This window comes from Cynocephalus volans, chromosome 2, assembly GCF_027409185.1.
Source record: "Cynocephalus volans isolate mCynVol1 chromosome 2, mCynVol1.pri, whole genome shotgun sequence".
NCBI lineage: Eukaryota > Metazoa > Chordata > Mammalia > Dermoptera > Cynocephalidae > Cynocephalus > Cynocephalus volans.
In genome coordinates, this window is record NC_084461.1 from 45,652,659 (window position 1) to 45,674,779 (window position 22,121).

Genomic DNA, 22,121 nt, shown 5'->3' on the forward strand with positions numbered 1-22,121 from the left:
AGCATGAACCTCCTGCTGTACTTCTTTTGCTGTAAATTGAGTTTCTTGGTTAGAAGCAATGTGCTGGTAAATATGATCAGGTAAATGAAGCATAAGGCATTCATTAAGACCAATTATTATAGTGCTGCCAGACCACGGTGACAGAAGAAGAACCCATACTCAATATAAATAACTATTTCAGTGAGGAGAAATTACTGTCCACTCCATAACAGAAGTAGAACTATGTGATCAGCCTCCCTTGAGGTAACTGGTTGAATTCACTAAGGAATGGAGCCATTTCTTAGATAATGTTGACTTTTCCTGGTAGCAAGACAGGCCCTCAACAGTACAATAGCCAGATCAGCCCTGGTGAAGTTAAGGCTGTGCATTCGGCTCTTGTATAAACTCCATCCTTGATGCAATTGTCACTATAAACAAGAGCCTATTGAACAAGAGAAAGAATGGCTTAGGGAAAGAGGCTAATGTTCACAGTGTGTTTATCTACCTCATTATTGAGTGTCTCCTATGCAATGGATTTCTTTTGGTGAACATTCACATAGAATAACTCTGCCCATTTGGAGAGACACACTCTTTACTCAGTCTTCCTAATCACCAAATGGCAAACCATTAGGCAATGGTCAGTGTGGTATCCAGGCAATATGGACAATCAGATATACTGCTCAAAGCTCTGTCCACTGGGAGGATTCTTTTTTTTTCTGTTTTTCATGGCTTTCCCTGAGTGGGGCTATAATGTTACCACCACACACTTCCACCTTTGAAAAACCATAGAGGCCCACCAGAAGCAATGTATCTTTCTTAACAGTGAGTGGTGCAAATGAAGAAACATTCCCTCCATTTTAAGAGATAGCCCTGCAAACTTCGAAGCAGTTCATCCCTAGAAGCATTACTGAAGTGGCAAACAAATTTTTGGTATGAAAGATATTTCCTCCCCAGGACAGACTTTATGTTAGTTATTCCAGGAAGTCTAAATCTGATTCTAACTAGGGGTAGTGGGATGGGTCATGAGGGGAATCAGCATTCCCTTAACTCAGGCAAGGTCAATTTAGTGTCTTCAAGCAAAGGATTGTCTTCTCTTTAGATATAGGTGTAATAGTTGCTCCTACTGGCAAAGGAGGTTCAGGATCTGGTGGTTCGTGGTTCTCAGATTAACCAAATTCCACCCAAATGCCTTTATCCCAGTTTTCAGGGTTCTACTTCATTCCAATCAACGTCCCTAATCTCACGTAAGTGGTGAGTCTGTGAGTTCAACTTATGTTACAGTTCTGCAACCTGTGAATAAGGATTGGTATTGCTCAAAATAAACTGTTTGTGGCTAAAAAAGATAAAAAATTCTTATAGAACCATCAGAGAAGCTCACATGTTTCCTAACCATGCCGCAAACTTCTCATTTTCTTTCTGTAAACCCTCCAGTGCAGTCAGAGGCAGTCAGGCAAACCCAGAACCTTTGCAGTCAGATGTCCCATCATTGGAGTCAATGGCAGTAGTTATTTGGTCTCCCAAAGCCTTGTCCTCAATAAGAACTCTGTCCTAAGCAATATTTTAAATAACTCTTTTCTCACTACATGCCAAGGACTTCTAGTGAACCACAGGTACAAATATCACTGTTTTCATTGCTTTCAAGACAAATCAGGTCAGATAACCAATTCCAGATTCCCATCTTTGAATGTTTGTTTTATTTTGTTCTTCCTGGTTGTAGTAGTCCATTTTTGTTGCTTATAACAAAATGCACGGGACTGGGTGATTTATAAAGAAAAATGAAATTTATTGCTTACAGTTTCTGAGGCTGGGAAGTCCAAAGTCCATCTGGTGGTGGCAATAATGACCCACGGGTCTCACATTGCAAAACAGCAGAAGCAGAGAGAGCAGAGAAAGAGCAAGACAAACTCCCTTCTCCTTTTAAAGCCCTCAGAACCACGCCTCTGGCCACCATTTTTAATCCATTCACTACTGCACAATCCTACAATCCAATAATCTTTTCAAAGGCTCCACCTTTCAATTACCATAATAGGATTTCCCACCCTCTTAACAGTTACAGTGGGGGCTAAGTTTCTAATACAAAAAACTTGGGGGACACAATTCAAGTTCCAGTGAGTTTTGGGGGACATAATTCAATCCACTATACTGGTTCAATGCATGGTATAGAGTACTGTATCAAAAATCATGACTTTTGTAACTTATAGACAAATTACTTTGATTACATTGGTGAAACTAAAAAAGTTTATTCAAAATCTTTTCAAACATTTTTATATTATACATCAGAACATTTTTCAAAAAATAAAAGAATAATTATTCTTAATGCACACTTATACACTTTAACCAGTCTTAGCCATCCTTATCTCTAATAAAATGTTATTCATATTTTTCCTGAAGAATATACTCTAATATTTTCTTATTTCTAATAGTTTTCATAAAATTAGCTGCAATTCACTGAAGTTGCTTTTTACAGTTTTGCTGTAGAGGGTTAACTCAGCAAGCCTGGGTTGTTAAAAAGGCCTGTATTCAGGGCTGGCCATTGACTGGCTCCTGGAAGATGAGCTCTAAGCTCTTGGAATACTCTGCCTGATAAGAATGCTTTCATATATCTGAAGTCTTGGACCACATTGTACCAGTCTGATCACAAAGTTTATACTAACCATGTGATTTATAGTGAACACCTTTTTTTTGTGAGGTGTGGGGAGTTTGAGTAACTGAGGTTAGTCATACAGGTGCTGCATACCTATGTGACTGATCCCCGAAAAAACCCTGGACACCAAGGCTCAGGTAAGCTTCCCTGGTTAGCAGCTCTTTGCACGTGTTGTCACATATTGTTGCTGTGTGAATTAAGCATGTCCATGTGACTACACTGAGAGAGGACAATAGAAGCTTGGGTCTGTTTTTTTTCCAAACTTCATCTCATGGGCCTTTTCCCCTTGCTGATTTTAATCTGTATTTTTTCACTGTGATAAACCATAATCATGAGTATAATAGCTTTTTCTGAGTCCTGTGAAGTCCTCAGTCTAGTGAATCATTGAATCTGAGTGTAGTCTTAGGGACTCCCAAAACAATAGTTAATAAATTTGAGGTTGCTACAGCCTCGAATTGACATGTCACTATATATCATGATATTTTAATTAAGAAAACACTCTCTACAAATGTGTACATAGCTAGTAAGCACAAAGAAAACACTACTAAATGGAGGATGTTTTCAATTATATTTTCGTGTTGAAATATTTCAACCCAAATATTCCATTCAGAGAATCTTTCTTTGACAAATACTTTTCAAGACAAAACTCTTCAAATAAGTTGTCTCAGTTTTAATGTTTCACCAAATTTAGCTATGCAAAGCTATAGGCCTACGTAAGTTCATTCAGTTCTTATAAGGAATATAAGTTTACCTAATTAAGAATAAAGACACTATCCAAATATCCTTCCCCAAAACAGAAATCTTTATAAAGCACAGTTAAAGACTTTTTAAAATAAGTTTTGTATGTTACTCAAATCATATATTTTAATTTGTTTAGTTCCTCTGTTGGTTTTGGAAGGATGAATTTTAATATCTTCCCATTGTTAAGCTTTGTTTTCAATAATTGTCATTTAACAGAATCTTCTAATATTTAAGAAGTATGAGGCTTCATTCATTGAATACTTTATTTATTTATTTATTTTTTTTTTTTTAATTTTATTTTGTCGATATACATTGTAGCTGATTAATGCTCCCCATCACCAAAACCTCCCTCCCTTCTCCCTCCCCCCCTCCCCCCCAACCATGTCCTTTCTGTTTGTTTGTTGTATCAACTTCAAATAATTGTGGTTGTTATATCTTCTTACCCCCCCCCCGTTTGTGTGTGTATGTGTGTATGTGTGTGTGTGAATTTATATATTAATTTTTAGCTACCACCAATAAGTGAGAACATGTGGTATTTCTCTTTCTGTGCCTGACTTGTTTCACTTAATATAATTCTCTCGAGGTCCATCCATGTTGTTGCAAATGGCAGTATTTCATTCGTTTTTATAGCTGAGTAGTATTCCATTGTGTAGATGTACCACATTTTCCGTATCCACTCATCTGATGATGGGCATTTGGGCTGGTTCCAACTCTTGGCTATTGTAAAGAGTGCTGCGATGAACATTGGGGAACAGGTATACCTTCGACTTGATGATTTCCATTCCTCTGGGTATATTCCCAACAGTGGGATGGCTGGGTCGTATGGTAGATCTATTTGCAATTGTTTAAGGAACCTCCATACCATTTTCCATAGAGGCTGCACCATTTTGCAGTCCCACCAACAATGTATGAGAGTTCCTTTTTCTCCGCAGCCTCGCCAGCATTTATCGTTCATAGTCTTTTGGATTTTAGCCATCCTAACTGGGGTTAGATGGTATCTCAATGTGGTTTTGATTTGCATTTCCCGGATGCTGAGTGATGTTGAGCATTTTTTCATATGTCTGTTGGCCATTTGGATATCTTCCTTAGAGAAATGCCTACTTAGCTCTCTTGCCCATTTTTTAATTGGGTTGCTTGTTTTCTTCTTGTAAAGTTGTTTGAGTTCCTTATATATTCTGGATATTAATCCTTTGTCAGATGTATATTTTGCAAATATTTTCTCCCACTCTGTTGGTTGTCTTTTAACTCTTTTAATTGTTTCTTTTGCTGTGCAGAAGCTTTTTAGTTTGATATAATCCCATTTGTTTATTTTTCCTTTGGTTGCCCGTGCTTTTGGGGTCGTATTCATGAAGTCTGTGCCCAGTCCTATTTCCTGAAGTGTTTCCCCTATGTTTTCTTTAAGAAGTTTTATTGTCTCAGGGTGTATATTTAAATCCTTAATCCATTTTGAGTTGATTTTAGTATATGGTGAGAGGTATGGATCTAGTTTCATTCTCCTGCATAACGATATCCAGTTATCCCAGCACCACTTGCTGAAGAGGCAGTCCCTTCCCCAGTGAATAGGCTTGGTGCCTTTGTCAAAGATCAGATGGCAGTAAGTGTGAGGGTTGATTTCTGGATTCTCTATTCTATTCCATTGGTCAGTGTGTCTGTTTTTATGCCAGTACCATACTGTTTTGGTTATTATAGCTTTGTAGTATAGCTTAAAGTCAGGTAGTGTTATGCCTCCAGCTTTATTTTTTTTGCTGAGCATTGCTTTGGCTATTCGTGGTCTTTTATTGTTCCATATAAATGTCTGAATAGTTTTTTCCATTTCTGAGAAAAATGTCTTTGGAATTTTGATGGGGATTGCATTGAATTTGTATATCACTTTGGGTAGTATGGACATTTTCACTATGTTGATTCTTCCAATCCAAGAGCATGGGATATCTTTCCATCTTCTTGTATCCTCTCTAATTTCTCTCAGCAGTGGTTTGTAGTTCTCATTATAGAGATTTTTCACCTCCTTGGTTAACTCAATTCCTAAGTATTTTATTTTTTTGGTGGCTATTGTAAATGGGCAGGCTTTCTTGATTTCTCCTTCTGCATGTTCACTATTGGAGAAAAGAAATGCTACTGATTTTTGTGTGTTGATTTTGTATCCTGCTACTGTGCTGAAATCATTTATCAATTCCAACAGTTTTTTTGTAGAGGTTTTAGGCTGTTCGATATATAGGATCATGTCATCTGCAAACAGGGACAGTTTGACTTCATCTTTTCCAATCTGGATGCCCTTTATTTCCTTCTCTTCTCTGATTGCTCTGGCTAGTACTTCCAACACTATGTTGAATAGGAGTGGTGAGAGTGGGCATCCTTGTCTAGTGCCTGTTCTTAAAGGAAAAGCTTTCAGCTTTTCCCCATTCAGGATGATATTGGCAGTGGGTTTGGCATATATGGCTTTAATTATGTTGAGATACTTTCCCTCTATACCTAACTTATAGAGGGTCTTTGTCATGAATGAGTGCTGAACTTTATCAAATGCTTTTTCAGCATCTATAGAGATGATCATATGGTCCTTGTGTTTGAGTTTATTAATATGGTGTATCACATTTATTGATTTGCGTATGTTGAACCAACCTTGCATCCCTGGGATGAATCCCACTTGATCGTGATGAATAATTTTTCGTATGTGTTGCTGTATTCTGTTTGCTAGTATTTTAGTGAGGATTTTTGCATCTATATTCATCAAGGATATCGGCCTGTAGTTTTCTTTTTTGGTTATATCTTTACCTGGTTTTGGTATCAGGATGATGTTTGCTTCATAGAATGAGTTTGGGAGATTTGCGTCCGTTTCAATCTTTTGGAATAGTTTGTAAAGAATCGGTGTCAATTCCTCTTTGAATGTTTGGTAAAATTCTGCTGTGAATCCATCTGGTCCTGGGCTTTTCTTTGTTGGGAGCCTTCTGATAACAGCTTCAATCTCCTTTATTGTTATTGGTCTGTTCAAATTTTCTACGTCTTCACGGTTCAGTTTTGGGAGCTTGTGTGTGTCCAGAAATTTATCCATTTCCTCCAGATTTTCAAATTTGTTGGCGTATAGTTGTTTATAGTAGTCTCGAATGATTCCTTGTATTTCAGATGAATCAGTTGTAATATCGCCTTTTTCATTTCTAATTTTTGTTATTTGAGTCTTCTCTCTTCTTTTTTTTGTTAGCCATGCTAATGGTTTGTCAATTTTATTTATCTTTTCAAAAAACCAACTTTTTGATTCGTTGATCTTTTGAATTGTTTTTTGGTTTTCAATTTCATTCAGTTCTGCTCTGATCTTAATGATTTCTTTCCGTCTGCTAACTTTAGGATTGGATTGTTCTTGTTTTTCTAGTTCTTTAAGGTGAAGTGTTAGGTTGTTCACTTGCCATCTTTCCATTCTTCTGAAGTGAGCATTTAATGCAATAAATTTTCCCCTCAATACTGCTTTTGCAGTATCCCACAGGTTTTGGTATGATGTATCATTGTTTTCATTAGTTTCAATAAACTTTTTGATTTCCTGCTTGATTTCTTCTTGGACCCATATGTCATTAAGTAGAATGCTGTTTAATTTCCATGTGTTTGTATAGTTTCCAGAGTTTTGTTTGTTATTAATTTCTAATTTTAATCCATTGTGGTCTGAGAAGATACATGGGATAATTCCAATTTTTTTGAATTTATTGAGACTTGATTTGTGACCTAATATGTGATCTATCTTGGAGAATGATCCATGTGCTGATGAGAAGAATGAATATTCTGAGGTTGTTGGGTGGAATGTTCTGTAGATATCTGCCAATTCCAATTGGTCTAGAGTCTTGTTTAGATCTTGTGTTTCTCTACTGATTCTTTGCCTAGATGATCTGTCTAATATTGACAGTGGAGTGTTCAGGTCCCCTGCTATTATGGTATTAGTGTCTATTTCCTTCTTTAGGTCTAATAGAGTTTGTTTTATAAATCTGGCTGCTCCAACATTGGGTGCGTACATATTTATGATTGTTATGTCTTCTTGATGGATCAGTCCTTTTATCATTAAGTAGTGTCCCTCATTGTCTCTTTTTATGGTTTTTAGTTTAAAGTCTATTTTGTCAGATATAAGAATAGCCACTCCAGCTCGTTTTTCTTTTCTGTTTGCATGGTAAATCTTTTTCCATCCTTTTACTCTTAGTCTGTGTGAATCTTTATGGGTGAGGTGGGTCTCTTGTAGGCAGCATATAGTTGGGTCCTGCTTTTTGATCCAGTCAGCCAGTCTGTGTCTTTTAATTGGGGAATTTAAGCCTTTAACATTAAGAGTTGTTATTGAAAGGTGTTGATTTATTCTTAGCATTTTATTGGTTGTTTGGTTGTCTTAGGTGTCTTTTGTTCCTTGCTTTCTGATTTACTGTTTGGTTTCTTTGTTTGTTGGTTCCTTAGGTTGTAGATAGTGTTTTTGTTAGCTTGTTTTCTCTTCATGAATGCCATTTTTATTGTACTAGCGGGTTTAGATTTTTCTTAGGTTTTTATGGCAGTGGTAGTTATTTTTCAGGAACCAAACCCAGTACTCCCTTGAGGATTTCTTGTAAGGGTGGTCTTGTGGTAGTGAACTCCCGCAGTTTTTGTTTGTCTGAGAAATATACTATTTGCCCCTCATTTCGGAAGGATAGCCTTGCAGGGTAGAGTATTCTTGGCTGGCAATCTTTGTCTTTTAGTATTTTGAAAATATCATCCCATTCCTTTCTAGCTTTTAGGGTTTGTGATGAGAAGTCTGATGTTAACCTGATTGGGGCTCCCTTATAGGTGATTTGACGCTTCTCTCTTGCAGCTTTTAAGATTCTCTCTTTGTCTCTGAGTTTTGCCAATTTGACTATGACATGTCTTGGAGAAGGCCTTTTTGGGTTGAATACGTTTGGAGATCGTTGAGCTTCCTGGATCTGAAGATCTGTGATTTTTCCTATACCTGGGAAGTTTTCTGCCACTATTTTGTTGAATATGTTTTCAATGGAATCTCCATTTTCCTCCCCTTCTGGAATACCCATGACTCGGATATTTGAGCGCTTGAGGTTGTCTGATATCTCTCTCAGATTTTCTTCCATGTCCTTGATTCTTTTTTCTTTCTTTTTGTCTGCTTGTGTTATTTCAAACAGCCCATCTTCAAGTTCAGAGGTTCTCTCTTCAACTTCGACAAGCCTGCTGGTTAAACTCTCCGTTGTGTTTTTTATTTCGCTGAATAACTTCTTCAGTTCAGCAAGTTCTGCTACATTTTTTTTCAGGACATTGATTTCCTTGTATATTTCCTCTTTCAGATCCTGTATACTTTTCCTCATTTCATCATGATGTCTAGCTGAGTTTTCTTGTATCTCATTCAGTTTCCTTAGAATTATCACTCGAAATTCCTTATCAGTTATTTCAAGGGCTTCTTGTTCTATAGGATCTAGAGTATGAGATTTATTAACTTTTGGTGGTGTACTTTCTTGATTTTTTGTATTTCTGGTGTCTTTTTTTTGGTGTTTATTCATTGTGGCAGGGGGTTTCACAGTCCACCGGTTTAAGACTAATGACTAACTAGGATGTTGCTGTGGTTGCCTATTTGGTATGGCTCCCGCGGTGACTGCTCAGTTGGCCTCTAGTGTCTTGTGTGTGTGGTTGCCTCGGGTCTTGGGCTTCTCCGGGGATCCACCTTTCTGGTCAGCTTGTACTCTGCTGGGCTGGTGGATCACGTACCACAGGGTGTGTGATCTCTGTTGAGCTTTCACTTTCTGTACAGGACTTCTCCCCGTTCCGTGTGCTCTGGCCCAGGCTGTTAGATTGTGCAGTGGCGACCCCACCGGGTGTGTGGTTTCTGTCGAGTCTCCGCCTCCCTGGCCGCACGTCTCCCCCCTCTGTGCACACTGTGCTGGGTTGGGGCGTGTCTTCTGCACCCCTCGTCTATCAGCTGGGCCTTCAAGACCCTGCTCAGCACCGCCTCGCCCAGGAAGTCTACCAGGTTTCTGCTAGGCACAGACGACCAGTCTCTCTGGGTGCCTTTGTAGCACTGTGTAGATCTTTCTCGGGTCTTGTTCACCTTTGTATCCCCCCGGTATAAACCGAATCTAGTGCCCGCCTGCAGCCTGCTCTCCGGCAGGTTCAAGCAGACCTGGGAACTCTCCTACCACACTATTCCCAACCAGAAATTCATTAGGCTTTTTTCCAAACTGGTGGTCGCAGAGATGGTATCTGCCTCCCAGTAACAGGAAGTTTACCGGGGCCGGAGTCCAGGGTGTGGTGGAGTGACAGTCGGCCCGCCCGTACTTCCTAGCCCTCCCAAAACTGGTCGGGACGCCCCACACCCCCAGCCCTGCCAGAGAACCGTGGAGGGAGTGGGAGAGGAGGTCGGCCCGCAGGGTCCGGAAAGCCCCGCGCCAGGCCAAGCAAATGGGCTCAGTGATGGCCGAGCAGGGCGGAGCTGCCCGCACCTGGGAAAATGGAGGCAGCACCGGGGCAATGAGTGGCCTGGTGGTGCAGGCGGGGAGCCGCGTGGGCATGCACCCCCCGAACAGAGCTTTGCCAGGGATCACTCACAGTGCTGTGCCAGGTCGGGCGCTCGCTCTGTCTCTGGTTTGTTGCCTTCCGTGTTCTCGGCGCTGCTGCCTCGGGCTGTTCAGTCGCGGCGCCGCTCGGGCGCTCCCAGGAGTCTTCTTTAATGCCGGCCTGAAACCTCGAATCCTGGATAGGGCAGCTGGCCGCCTTCAGTGCGGCCCCAGCCTCCGGGATCCTGGCTGCATCCACAGCAGCCCTGGCGCCGTGTTCCCTGTTTCAAGACTCGCTTTTGCAGCTAAGAATCAGTTCTTTTCCTGCTCCACACTTCAAAGCTGTTGCCTGTAAATGAGGCAGCCTCTCCTGCCGGGGGCAAAGTGGCGTTGAGCCCCCACGACCGGCCAGCAGCAGCAGTCCTCCCTTAAGAGATGGCCAGAGAAAGGTCCACAAGTTTCCCGGCTGCCTGAGGCCCAGTGGCCACCTTTTCCACCTCAGCTACTCCGCGCCAGCCGCCGCAGCCGCCGCCATCTTGAAACTCCCCATTGAATGCTTTAATGAAAGATTTCCAACTGCTTTTAAACAAAAATGCAACCAAAAATTAGAGAACTTATTTATAAAACAGTTCAAAACTATTATAGGACTCTGAAGTTGATTTATGAAATAGTTATTCAAAAGCCCAACATTGTAAAATCTATTGTATCTAGGAGGCAAAGAGAGGCAATGCATGCTAGCAAGATGTAGTATTAATACATATAAACTTGAATGTAGATAAATATTTGTAAATTTAAAAATATTATAGCTTGTTAGGATGCAATTGTGAATTATTTGTTTACCTATTCCAAGCACATTTCTGCTCCACAGCTTTCTTAGTTCCATAAGAACATTGTCTTTACAATGGTACTGTGCACCAAAATTTGTATTACTATTATTGCCACAGAAATAAATAATCTTATCTTTGATGTTGAAAATTTAAAAGAATAGCATTTACAGCAAAGTCAGATGTTTATCTTCAGCAAAATGAACTTTCAAAGTTTTCCTTTAATTACATAAAAAACAAACAATTATTGAAATTAATTAAGTCCCTGATGGCATGATATAAAACTGGTATTATTTAACAGTTTGAAAAATTATTCTTCTGCTAATGGGGCCAATTCATTAAAAGCCATCACTTTAATTTTCATATGTGGATAGAAAAATTCGTAATTGAAAATGAGCAAAATTAAATTAGAACAGTCATTGAATCTAAATAAAAGTCATGCTTCACATTATTTGGTAAATAAACCTTCTGCAGCTGCATGTGTTAAATCATCCTCTTTAGCCACAGTCTTCTAAAATAACCAGTAACTTCAGCAGATGTATGTCTTTTGGTTTTCATGTTGTCAGTAACAGCATCATGGCCCTTTCATAAATAGTAAATGTCAACAGTGTGCAAGTCTTCGTCAACTTTCTCAAGAATAGCATATACCATTTTTGAGTTCATTATTCCAAAATGGCTTATTAGAAAATTAAAAAGTATTGCCAAGTAATAAAATCAATAAATGATGGTGATATATGCCATATAATAAATGAAAACACCATGGCAGCAAGGGTGCTTAGACTATTCTCTATACACTCTATGACTTTATTGTTCAGCCTCTGTTTCCTACAGATATTTTGAGTACAACTAATCTATAATTTCTAATGCTTCCCACTAACCCTACCAACAGGCAGCCTGGTGACACACATTCACACATTTTGCAGGTTACAGCATCGGCCATGGGCCACAGCAAATCCGGCTAACACACCGAGTGAGTGGCAGAACCAGCAGCACTAAAAATTTGCCCAATCACCCACTACTGGAAAGAATTAATATCATCACTTGATCCAAGATTATTTAATTTGTCAGGTAATGCTCTTTACACTGTCCTTGAAAAGAAAGTTTCGTTAACATTATATATAGACAGGGTCTAGAAAGAAAGATGGGTTATTGCTGGTTATCTTTTATTTTTTATTATTTATTTATTTTTTATTTTTTTTTAAAAGATGACTGGCAAGGGGATCTTAACCCTTGACTTGGTGTTGTCAGCACCACGCTCTCCCAAGTGAGAAAACTGGCCATCCCTACATGGGATCCGAACCCGGGGCCTTGGTGTTATCAGCACCGCACTCTCCCGAGTGAACCACGGGCCGGCCCCTGGTTATCTTTTAGATTTAACTATGTGTCAGAGTAAGGACTCTATTCACCATGTGACTTTTACCCACAGTAAAACAAGACCAGAGCACAATCAAGAAGTACAAAGTTGAGGCCAACTAAATCCATCCCAGCTTCTTTAAATAAACTATTAATAATAAATCTTAGCAAAAAAAGGAAGGGAGAGGAATTATGATGAAAAAGTGGGACAGCAGGCATAAAATGGACTGTCCCAGGATAATTGGAATGTATGGTCAACCTATTTAAATTGTAAAATAAAACAAGTTCCCTTACAATAAGGCAATTAAGTAAATATAGCTATACATATTGCAGGAGCCTATGACACAAGCATGCTGGAACCAAAAAGTAAAATCTTTTCTATGTAATGGTTCTCCAGCTTCTTCTACTGACAGTTTAACATTATGACAGCTGGCAAAGAAAAATATATAAAGGGCCTGGGTACATTTTCACAGAGCAGTCATAAGGATAGAGTTTTAGCATCAATAAACTGATATCGATATTGACAGGCAATGAATTGACGAATTGATTCTGAAAGAATTTGCGTTAGGTGCACAATCGTACACAAACTCTTCCATAAAAGAGAAGGAACATATCCAAATTAATTTAATAAATCCACTATTATCTGTTACTAAAGACAGACAAAAACATTCCAAGAAAACTATAAACCAATACTCTCACAGAAACAAAAATTATTAACAAAATTTTGGAAAATTTAATCCAGCAATATATAAAAAAAGATAATAATCCAGTTAGAAGAGTTTATCCCAGGATTGCAAGGTAGGTTAAATATCTGAAAACCAAAAAAAAAAAAAAAAAAAAAAGCAATATATAGTCTTCATAGAATAAGTTTTAGAAACAGTATGATCACCTCAATAGATGCAGATAAAAGCACTTGATAAAATTCAACCCCAATTCATGATAAAAAAAAAAAAAATTCTCAGCAAACTAAGAAGAGAAGGGAACATGCTCAAATTGATGAAGGGCATCTGAAAAAAACCTACAGTTAGCATATTCAATTATGAAACGCTCAATGCTTTCTATCTAAAAATCAGGAAAAATCAATATCTCTACAATTTCTATTCAGCATTGTACTGGAGAGGTCCTACCCAGGGCAATAAGATAATAAAAAAGTAATAAAAAAGTTTACAGGTTGGGAAGAAAAAGTAGAACTATCCATATTCATAGATGACATGATCATGTGTGTAAAAAATCCTAAGGAATCTGCATTTTTCAAAAAGCTTCTGTATTAGTTTCTGTTGCTTATAACAACATACCTGGAGAACTGGGTGATTTATAAAGAAAATGAAATTTATTGCTTATAGCTCCTGAAGCTGGGAAGTCCAAAGTCCAAGGAACATATTTGGTGAAGGCCATGATGGTGGCAACAGTGTTGGCAGGGGATTACATTGAGAAATGGTGGAGCAAAGAGAGCAGAGAGAGACCAACCTCCTCATTCACTCTATTCACTCTCCTTGTAAAGCCCTCAGAACAATGCCCTTGACCACTGTTATTAATCCATTCACTACTGCACAGCCCTACAATCTAATCACCTCTTCAAGACCCCATCTTTCAATTACCATAATAGGATTTCCCTTCCTCAACAGTTACAGTGGGGATTAAGCCTCAGTGAGGTTGTGGGGGGGCATACAATCTATAGCACATCTACAACTAATATGTTAATTTGGCAAACTTACAGAATAGAAGATCCAAATAAAGAGATTGTGTCCAGTCATCAGAACACTCAAAGTAGTAAAGATGTCAGTTCTCTCCAAATCTATAAAATCAACCACATCCATATTAAAATTGCAGTAAGTCTTTTAATAGAAATAGGCAAATTGATTCTAAAATTTATATGGAAAGGCAAATGATCTAGAATAGCCAAAACAGCTGTATACATTTTAAAGGGGGTATTTTATTGTATGTAAATTATACCTAAATAAAGTGGAAGTATGAAAGGAAGGAAGGGAGGGAGGAAAGCATGGCCTGAGTCTGGACATTTTAGTATCCTTTCAAAATTCTGTCTGGTATTTAAAGGCCTTCACAATCAGGCCACAATCTGTCTTTTTCTTCTTTTTTAATTCATTTATGCATTCAATACATATTTATTGAATATCTTCTCTGCTTCAGTCCCTATATTAGGTCCTGGGAAGATGCAATGAATAATATAAAAATAATTTCCCCCTTATGGTGCTCAAATGAAAACATCATCCAGCCAAACTTGTCATTAACCGTTCTGAAACAAGCCTTTCTGAAACAAAGCACTCATTCATTCATTCGTTTCCTTATTCAATAAATACTCCTAATACTCCTTAATTATATCTCTGACTATCAGAACTGTGCCTAACTATTAACGCATGGTTCAAATGCTTCTTCCTCCAAGAAACTTCTTGGATGGTCTCAGGACAAACCGATGTGTCCTTCTCGTGTGGTTCTTACCACATACAGACTTTTTATTGCACTTACTTAGACATAGCATTTCAGTACAAAATGAAATCAGATCTGGCAAATTCCAATGCCATCGGTGTAAAGAGGCTAGTAAAAAACCTAGATACAACGGGAGCGGTGGGAGTTGTGATCAAGTAAAGAATGCACGCCCGCTCTATAGGCGGTCAAATGCACTTTCTTCTGCAAACTTTGTAAGCAAAAATAAACAGCCTGGAGTTTCAGTTCTCTAATACAGATTATTTGAAGTCCCAACCCCCACTCCTTCAATTGACAGATGAGGAAACCAGATCCAGTAGAAAGTGGCTTAGCCATAATATCTCAAAACTGTGGACAAAATAGGAACAATCTGGTAATCACAGACAGTTTTCAACCTTATTTTAAGCTCCAAGTGATTCAACGCAGAACTTCTCAGAGTTGGTGACCAAATAAGGTTAAATGACTCCACAACACCGTCTCTCCAGCCCGCTGTCTGAAGGCCAGGCCCCTGTCACCCACACTGTGTGGGATGGACTGTGTCAATCAGGTGCTGCAGGTGAGCAATGACAGGAGCCTGTCATTGCAGCGCGTCCTCCACACACCACACCTCCCCGTCCCGCCTCTCCACGCGGGCAACCCGGGGCGGCCGCGCCGCTGCCCTCCCAGGACGAGCCCGCGCCTCAGGCTCACCTTGACATATGGTGGGTGCAGCAGACAAACAAGCAGCGAACGTTGTTAAAACGCTGGCAGCAGGGGATGACCATGCAGCACAAGCCACGAAGCCGCTCCAAACTGTCGTTCAGTTGTGGTTCCGGCGGCTTCTTGAAAATGGGGGACTTGGCCCTTTTTTTCTTTTGGAATCTGCGGAACCTTATCAGGGCCGCTGGCAACGTTGTCAGATACGCGGGTCTTCCCCCGGCCTCCCCGGCCTCAGTGCCCTCGCTGCGCGGCCCCAGGCTGCTCGTCCACTCGGGCTTCCTCCACGGCCCCGCCAGGCCCTGCCGCGGCTCACCCCGCGCTGCTCCGGTCGTCGCTACTGGCGCTCTCCAGGGCCGCGGGCGGCCGACCCTTCCTGAGCCAACCCCAAAGCCCGCCGGGCGAGGGCGTCCGAGGACTGGGGAGCAGAAAGGGCGCCCGCAGCCCAAGCCTCCACAGGGAACGTTCCTCCTCCGCGGGAGGCCAACGTCCCCGCAGGGGGGTTGACAGTTGCCCTGGGAGAACGTCCAAGGCTGTTTTCCTTCTTTGCTTCCACCTGGGGAAGGAAAATTTAAAAAGCTAGAGTAATGGAAGTCAAAGAAAGCTACTACATATTCAATACTTTGTCAGTAGGAAGCAAGGAAAGAGAAATATGCAGAAATGGGATAGTGGAACTGTCCCCCAATTTCTTCAGATTACTCTATTGTGGTGTCTTTTCCAACTGGACAATCTCACTAGAAACAGCCTGAAAAATTGTTGAAGGACCAGGAGAGATCAGAAGACACGGAAAAGACACTTCCACCACAATGAAAGATTTGGAAGAAGAACGGAGATCAGAAAATAATGACCCAGAGATTGCCCTTAAGTGGTTTACACATAAAAATTATTGTCTTGAAACTCTATCCCTGTCCAAGAACAGAAAGGATTATTGTTTTCTTCACTAAATTAGGGCATGAGACCCAGAGGATGATTTATTTCCCCAGGTATACAAATCTTAACGGGAGAGAAAGAATGTAGGAGAACAGTATCAGGATATGAAACGTGTTTTATATGAAAATGCTACTTCATACTGGTTTTCTTTTCTAAGCTGAAATATAAACTATTAAGGTCACATGTATGGGGAGGGTTACTTTCCAGGTGAGATGAAACTATCTTCCCTCCGCTGGATTAGACATTGTGTTGTCAAAAACAATCCAGCTTTTGAACAAGTTCTTGTGTTGCTCTGAAAGTGCTGGGGCTGGTAGACTAGGGGCAAACCACTAAGAAGAACTGGAGAAGAGGGAACCAAAGACCCCACCATTGACCGGAGGCCTGAGCTTGCCTCAACAGAGCTACATGCACATTGGGGAGTGGAAATGTTATTTTTGCCTATACTGTATAGTCACTACATTAGTAAGAGCAATATCCTGGTTTCCATGTGCATCATACTCATTTGAGATGGCTCCTCACATTGCTTCATGACATGGATAAGCATAAAAGAAACACAGGATTTCTAGGAGGTAGGAAAGAGGAGTGTGGATTCGTATCATTGGGCTTTGGTGCTAGGCTGGGCACTGCCAGGAAGTGAAGAGGAAAAGACAACTCTGTTAAAAACAAATGATACTGGGAATTTTGCTTCTACTCAGGATATAGAGAGCCAAAGAGAATGTTAACCCCACTCCACAGTAACAACAAAAAAATCTAGATAATATAGAAATTATACTTTTTTGAGCCCATCAAAGAGCTACATTTGCAAAGCAACCAAGTGAATTGATTCCAAAAGGTAACAAGCCCCTTGGAAGAAGGGTGGAACACACAACCATTCTACCTTTGAAAGAGCACAGAAGGAGGAAAGAGCAATTATAAAAGAATATAGGAACACTTGAAATTTTAATGAATTCTTAAAGGCCAAGTGAGAGCTAGCTTAACAGTTTAGAAATCCTAAAAGCCTCTGAAACAAGGGGAATCCACATCCACTTGCCATGTCTTTGCTTCAGTGAAGAAAACATTTGGTGGTGATAAGACTGCCACTGAGGAGGAAGCAGGAACGTTTACCCACCCTCCTCACCCAGGGCTGTGTCCCTGACCCTTTCGGCATACAAAGCAAAAGCAATTTTGTCTCTGGGACGGACACAGGAAATTCTCATGCCCTTTAGTCCCTGGCAAAAGTTAGCTGTTAGAGGAGAAGGAACAGAGCAAGAGCCATTTGCCATTGCAGAAGGAGCAGGAAACCATTCTGTCCTATGTTGCATCCAAAGGTTGGCTGTCACTAGAGGGAGGGATAGAAATAAAAACAATGTGCAGAAAGGAGAAGGGCAGGAACTTCATTCCTTCCCAAGAACCCCACCAAAACAAGGCAAAGTCCAACTCTTGAAGCTCAGGTCCTGTCTAAAATTGAGGCTAGACCAGGAGAAACACAGCCCCACCTCCGTTATGAGCTTTGCATAAGTAAAAACAGTAGCCCTCCACCAACAAAAGTGGTGTCAAAAAAGCAGAAAGAGACTCTATCTGTGGTGCAAGCATACAGAACAATACCCTAATCCAGGGGGCACATCTGGTGAAGAACTTCTTCTTAGTGGGACTCTCTCCAAGGTCCTGTGGTGACCAGGGTGTCACATAGCAAGAACAAGCTAAGCAAAAGAGAGCTAAACTCCTCACTTGCTCTCTTTTTAAAGCCATCAGAACCAAGCCCATTACTCCATGAATGGATGAGTCTATCACCAGGGCACAGTTCTCATATTCTTATCACCTATTAAAGGCCCCACATTTCAAATACCACAATAGGATTTCCCATCCTCTTAACACTGTTACAATGGGAGCCAAGTTTCCAATGCACGAACTTTTGGGGGATACATTTAATCCATAGCAATGCCTCCTATAATTACATAGTAGAATTTATTACATATTCTACACAAAATATAAAGCCTGCAGGTTGTAAGCTGAAAGTGATATTAAATATGTGGGTGCTATAAGTACTATTTTTCTCGATCACTTCTGGCTTTTTATTTTACTTTTATTTTTTGGCTTTCTATAAATCTCTTCGGTTTATTGAGATTAGAAATCTAACTTCTCGATAAATGAAATGCTACGTAATTTTTAAAACCCAGAGGAAAACAAAGGTGGGGGGCGGGCATGAAGGAGGCATCATATATACTGAATAAAGCACAGGCTTTAGATCCAGCTCATCTGCTTAGTTACTTGCATGTGTTTCAAACATTCTTCCCTTAGTTATTCATCTGTAAAATTAGGATTATAATTAACCCATTTGAAAGATTATTATGAGGATTAGAAGCAATACATTAAAAGTGTCTAGCCCCATTACTGGCATATAGTAGACACTCAAACAAAGACAGTTATTTTCCAAATTATTAGAGTTATGAACCTCCACATTCAAAAACAACTACTATGTGTAGCTCTCTACAAGTTAGATCCTAAATCAGTAGATTGAAGTTTACTCAATTGAGGGGGAAATTTTATCAGCAGATGTTCTCACAAAAGATTATAGTAAAAGAGCACCGGTTAAGATTATCCTTATTAAACTGGTAAAATTTGAATAAGTAATAAAGTTTGTAGGAAGCATAAGAGCCTAAATCAATGTTTGTTATGAGATACATTAGAGATAATATTTAAATCACTTAGAAAGAAAAATAACTTCTGGTTTAAAGCCTGACTGAATGATTGCTAGACTACATGCTGAGATTTGAAAAATAAGTAAAATGTTAAAAACTAAACATGTACTGCTAAAAAGAAATTATTCTAGCACTTGTTAAAACAGTAAGGAAGATTTTATTTAAGGCTGTTACCATAGGGGAGAGAAAGTGTGTTCAACTTAAGTGGGAATTTATAGCTAAAGAGCAAATTGAGGATGTCAGCTGATGGAAAATTACTAAAGGGAGACATCAAGGGTAGGGATTCTTGCTAAAGTGACCTAACAGGATTCTTGCTAAAGGCAGGCCAAGGACTTATTCATCAATGGGGTGGGGTGTGGGGGTGGGGTGAGGAACTTGGTCAGACACCAAGGGTCTGATGACTTAGCAGGATTCTTCGGTGAGAGTGGCTTAGGCAGGCTGAGGACAGTACCCAAGAATAAGGCCTAGTTAAAAAGAAGGCTCAGTAGAGCCTGCGTAAAATTTGGTGAAGGAGAGAGTCTTTGTCAGTATGCATATTTAATGGTTTGCTTTTCGCACTATTGATAACATCTGGCTCATATCACCTGAAATAAATCTATTTCAATATGTAGGCAATTTTGAAGATAAGTCCTTAGTAAGTTTTGAAAACAGCATGTCTCATTGATGTGTAACATAAAACTTATCAGCCAATAAATAAGTGTATTCAATAAAAACCATCAGCCAGTACCACTGGGAGCACCTCTATAGCAGCTTGGACACCGGAGAGGGAGTTAGGGAAGGGTGCTTAAAGGGTTTGGGTGCTAGAATTAGTCACAGAGTGGTTTCGGCAGGGATTGGTCAGAATTTGTGAACTAATTTCTGTCACAATCAGTGATTGGATTTTCAGAACACATAAGAATGGGAAGAGTTACTGTTGGATGAATTTGTCTATGGTATTATATTAGAATGCATGGGTCCGAAGGAATTGGTGTTAGAAGAGTTTGACTTTAGGAGATCAATATAGTTAGTCTGTAATCATGATTCGTTTGATACAGTTTATCTGATTTTCCAGCGCATTTTGCAAGTTGTTGTTTCCATCTAAACTCCTGGTTCCCCCCTTACAATTTAGCTGCCAGTAGGGAACACTTTCCCCTCTGCTTTATCAGAGGTACTAACGTTTTAAAAGATTTAATTTGGTTAAATCTTCTGTTGTTACTTACATTTTCTTTCAGAAAAGTATTTTCGATTTTTTCCAATCACAAAATTAACATTCCCAATCACGCTTCTAATACTCCATCTATGAGAGCCAGATTAGGATTACTGATTATGCTCAGTGTATAGCAATATATTTTTGTTTATATTGTGCTAATTTTTTAACAGCACATAATATCTTTGTAAAACTTGAGTTTTAAGGCAAAAATTTTAAAAACAAATAGTTTTAACTCTTTTAATTAGGATTTTAAAATTCTTTCAATTAGGAATGCCTGATTTGCAAAAAGCAGGGATTGATTATATACAAATTGGTAGCCAGTAGGCCTAAACTGGCCCAAAATATTTACTTTTGTAATGTGTTCAGAACACAAAGGGAGTGTAATCAGTACCACCATAAAACAGAGTATTTTGAATATGTAGGTGGGAGGATAGCAATTGAATTAGGGGAAATGGCATAAATGAGAAAAGATCTCTCTTTCGCAAGATTTAGGGATGAGTCATAAATAGATAAAGATCTTTGGAAGACAAAACAAAAGAGAGATACTGAGAAAGTATTAATGTAAATACAGCAGCTGAGAAAGTGACCAATTATTTAACTTGACCAAGTTGATTATCTTCAAATAGAGACAGTTTCAAGAAATTCAGAGCAGGATGGCCCTTTATGTTCTCAGAAAGTTGGGTTTTTTTTGTGTGTTTGTTTGTTTTTTACCTGATTCAAGGTCCTGGAGCATACCATTGAAAGTTCTTTTCTTTACATCTCTTAGTGGTAAGATAAAGAACCTAAATGGCCAATGGAACTGAAAACTGGGAAAAATGGGAATTTAACATTTATTGATTAAATAATACACTGGTGCTTGATCCATTTCCTCTCATTGCCCTCATTCACCCTTGCGCTGTTCTGCTCTCATCTCAAAGGGGCTAATCCTGGAAGTTGAAGTTCTCAACCACTCCCTGCTAGGTTTGGCCAGTGGGAAGGTTCAGCAAAGAAGGAAACCCGTGTACTTTTCTCCCTCTCTCTCTGCCTTGGCAGTTTCTCTGGCAACAGCTACATCTTCCCCATGTATCCACTTTGTGCTGTGTAGCATCAGCCCTTGACCTTCAGCATCATTGCCTTCTCCCTCTCTCCCTCCAGCATAGGGGTAGTAGCAGCTTCCTGTTGCTGCTAATCTCCGGATTGTCTCACTGTCCCCTATTAGTTTCTCAGTCTTGCCATCACCTATTTGACCAATTCTTGGTATTAACTCCTCTTTTCAAAAAAGCATATGGAGTGCTCTCTGGTTTCTGTTTTCCTGCAAGGAACCTGGCAGTATATACAATCCACACACACACACATGTTTGTTTGTATAGTTTAGCTCTAATTCTGATTCCATGACTCCAAGTCTTTCCTAGGAAAGCATCTTTGATGAGACTAAGGAAAGCAACAGAGACTCTTTAGGATCATAATGTGGTATAATTAAGCTTTAAGAAGAGATCCATATTGGCAAAAAAAAGGTCTGACTTGTAGATGTTTCAGTTTGAGGGCTCTGAAGAACCTACACCACACACACGCGCACACAGACGCACGCACACACACACACACACTATGACTTCATTGATGGACTGACTCCATTGACTAAGAGGCGGGACTCTGCAAGCAGGGTAGAAGAAAGAAAACTGGGGAAGATTGTTAGTAAAAATGAAGGAAGGACAGAAAGATGTCTGAATGCCAACTGCAGTTGAACTAGACTGATACATAATATGATAGAAAAAGAAAACAAGTATTTTCAGAATTCTGTAGGCGTACACTGTATAAAGGGCCAAGTAGTAAATATTTTAGGCCTTGCAGACCATATGATCACTACCACAAGTATTCAACTCTGCTACTGTCGTAACAGAAAGCAGCTGTAGACAATATGTAAATGATGAACAAGACTGTGTTCCAATAAAACATTATTTGCAAAAACAGCCAGCAAACTGAATTTGTCCTATAGACGATGGTTGGTCAAGTCCTGTTTTAATAGAAAAAACAGACATATAACAAATAATCACAGGATCCAAAGATTATTTAACTGCTACTGTAAAATTTCTAGGAGATCTGCCCTAGAGTAGATGATTAAAAAGGATTCCCTCAGAAATCACTTAAGATAAGAAATGAAGAATGAGTAAGAAATTTCTA

General features: G+C 39.6%; 1 protein-coding gene across 1 annotated transcript in view; it reads right to left on the reverse strand.

Moving 5' to 3' along the window:
• The window catches only part of LOC134370492 (uncharacterized), a 90,652-nt gene extending 73,293 nt beyond the window's left edge, over window positions 1-17,359 (reverse strand). Inside the window, exons 1-2 of the mRNA XM_063087593.1 lie at window positions 17,215-17,359; window positions 15,192-15,723 (exon numbers count right to left, since the gene is read on the reverse strand). Coding sequence (XP_062943663.1) covers window positions 15,192-15,723; window positions 17,215-17,359 — 677 coding nt within the window. The remainder of the gene's footprint in view (window positions 1-15,191; window positions 15,724-17,214) is intronic.
• Window positions 17,360-22,121: the final 4,762 nt, after the last annotated feature.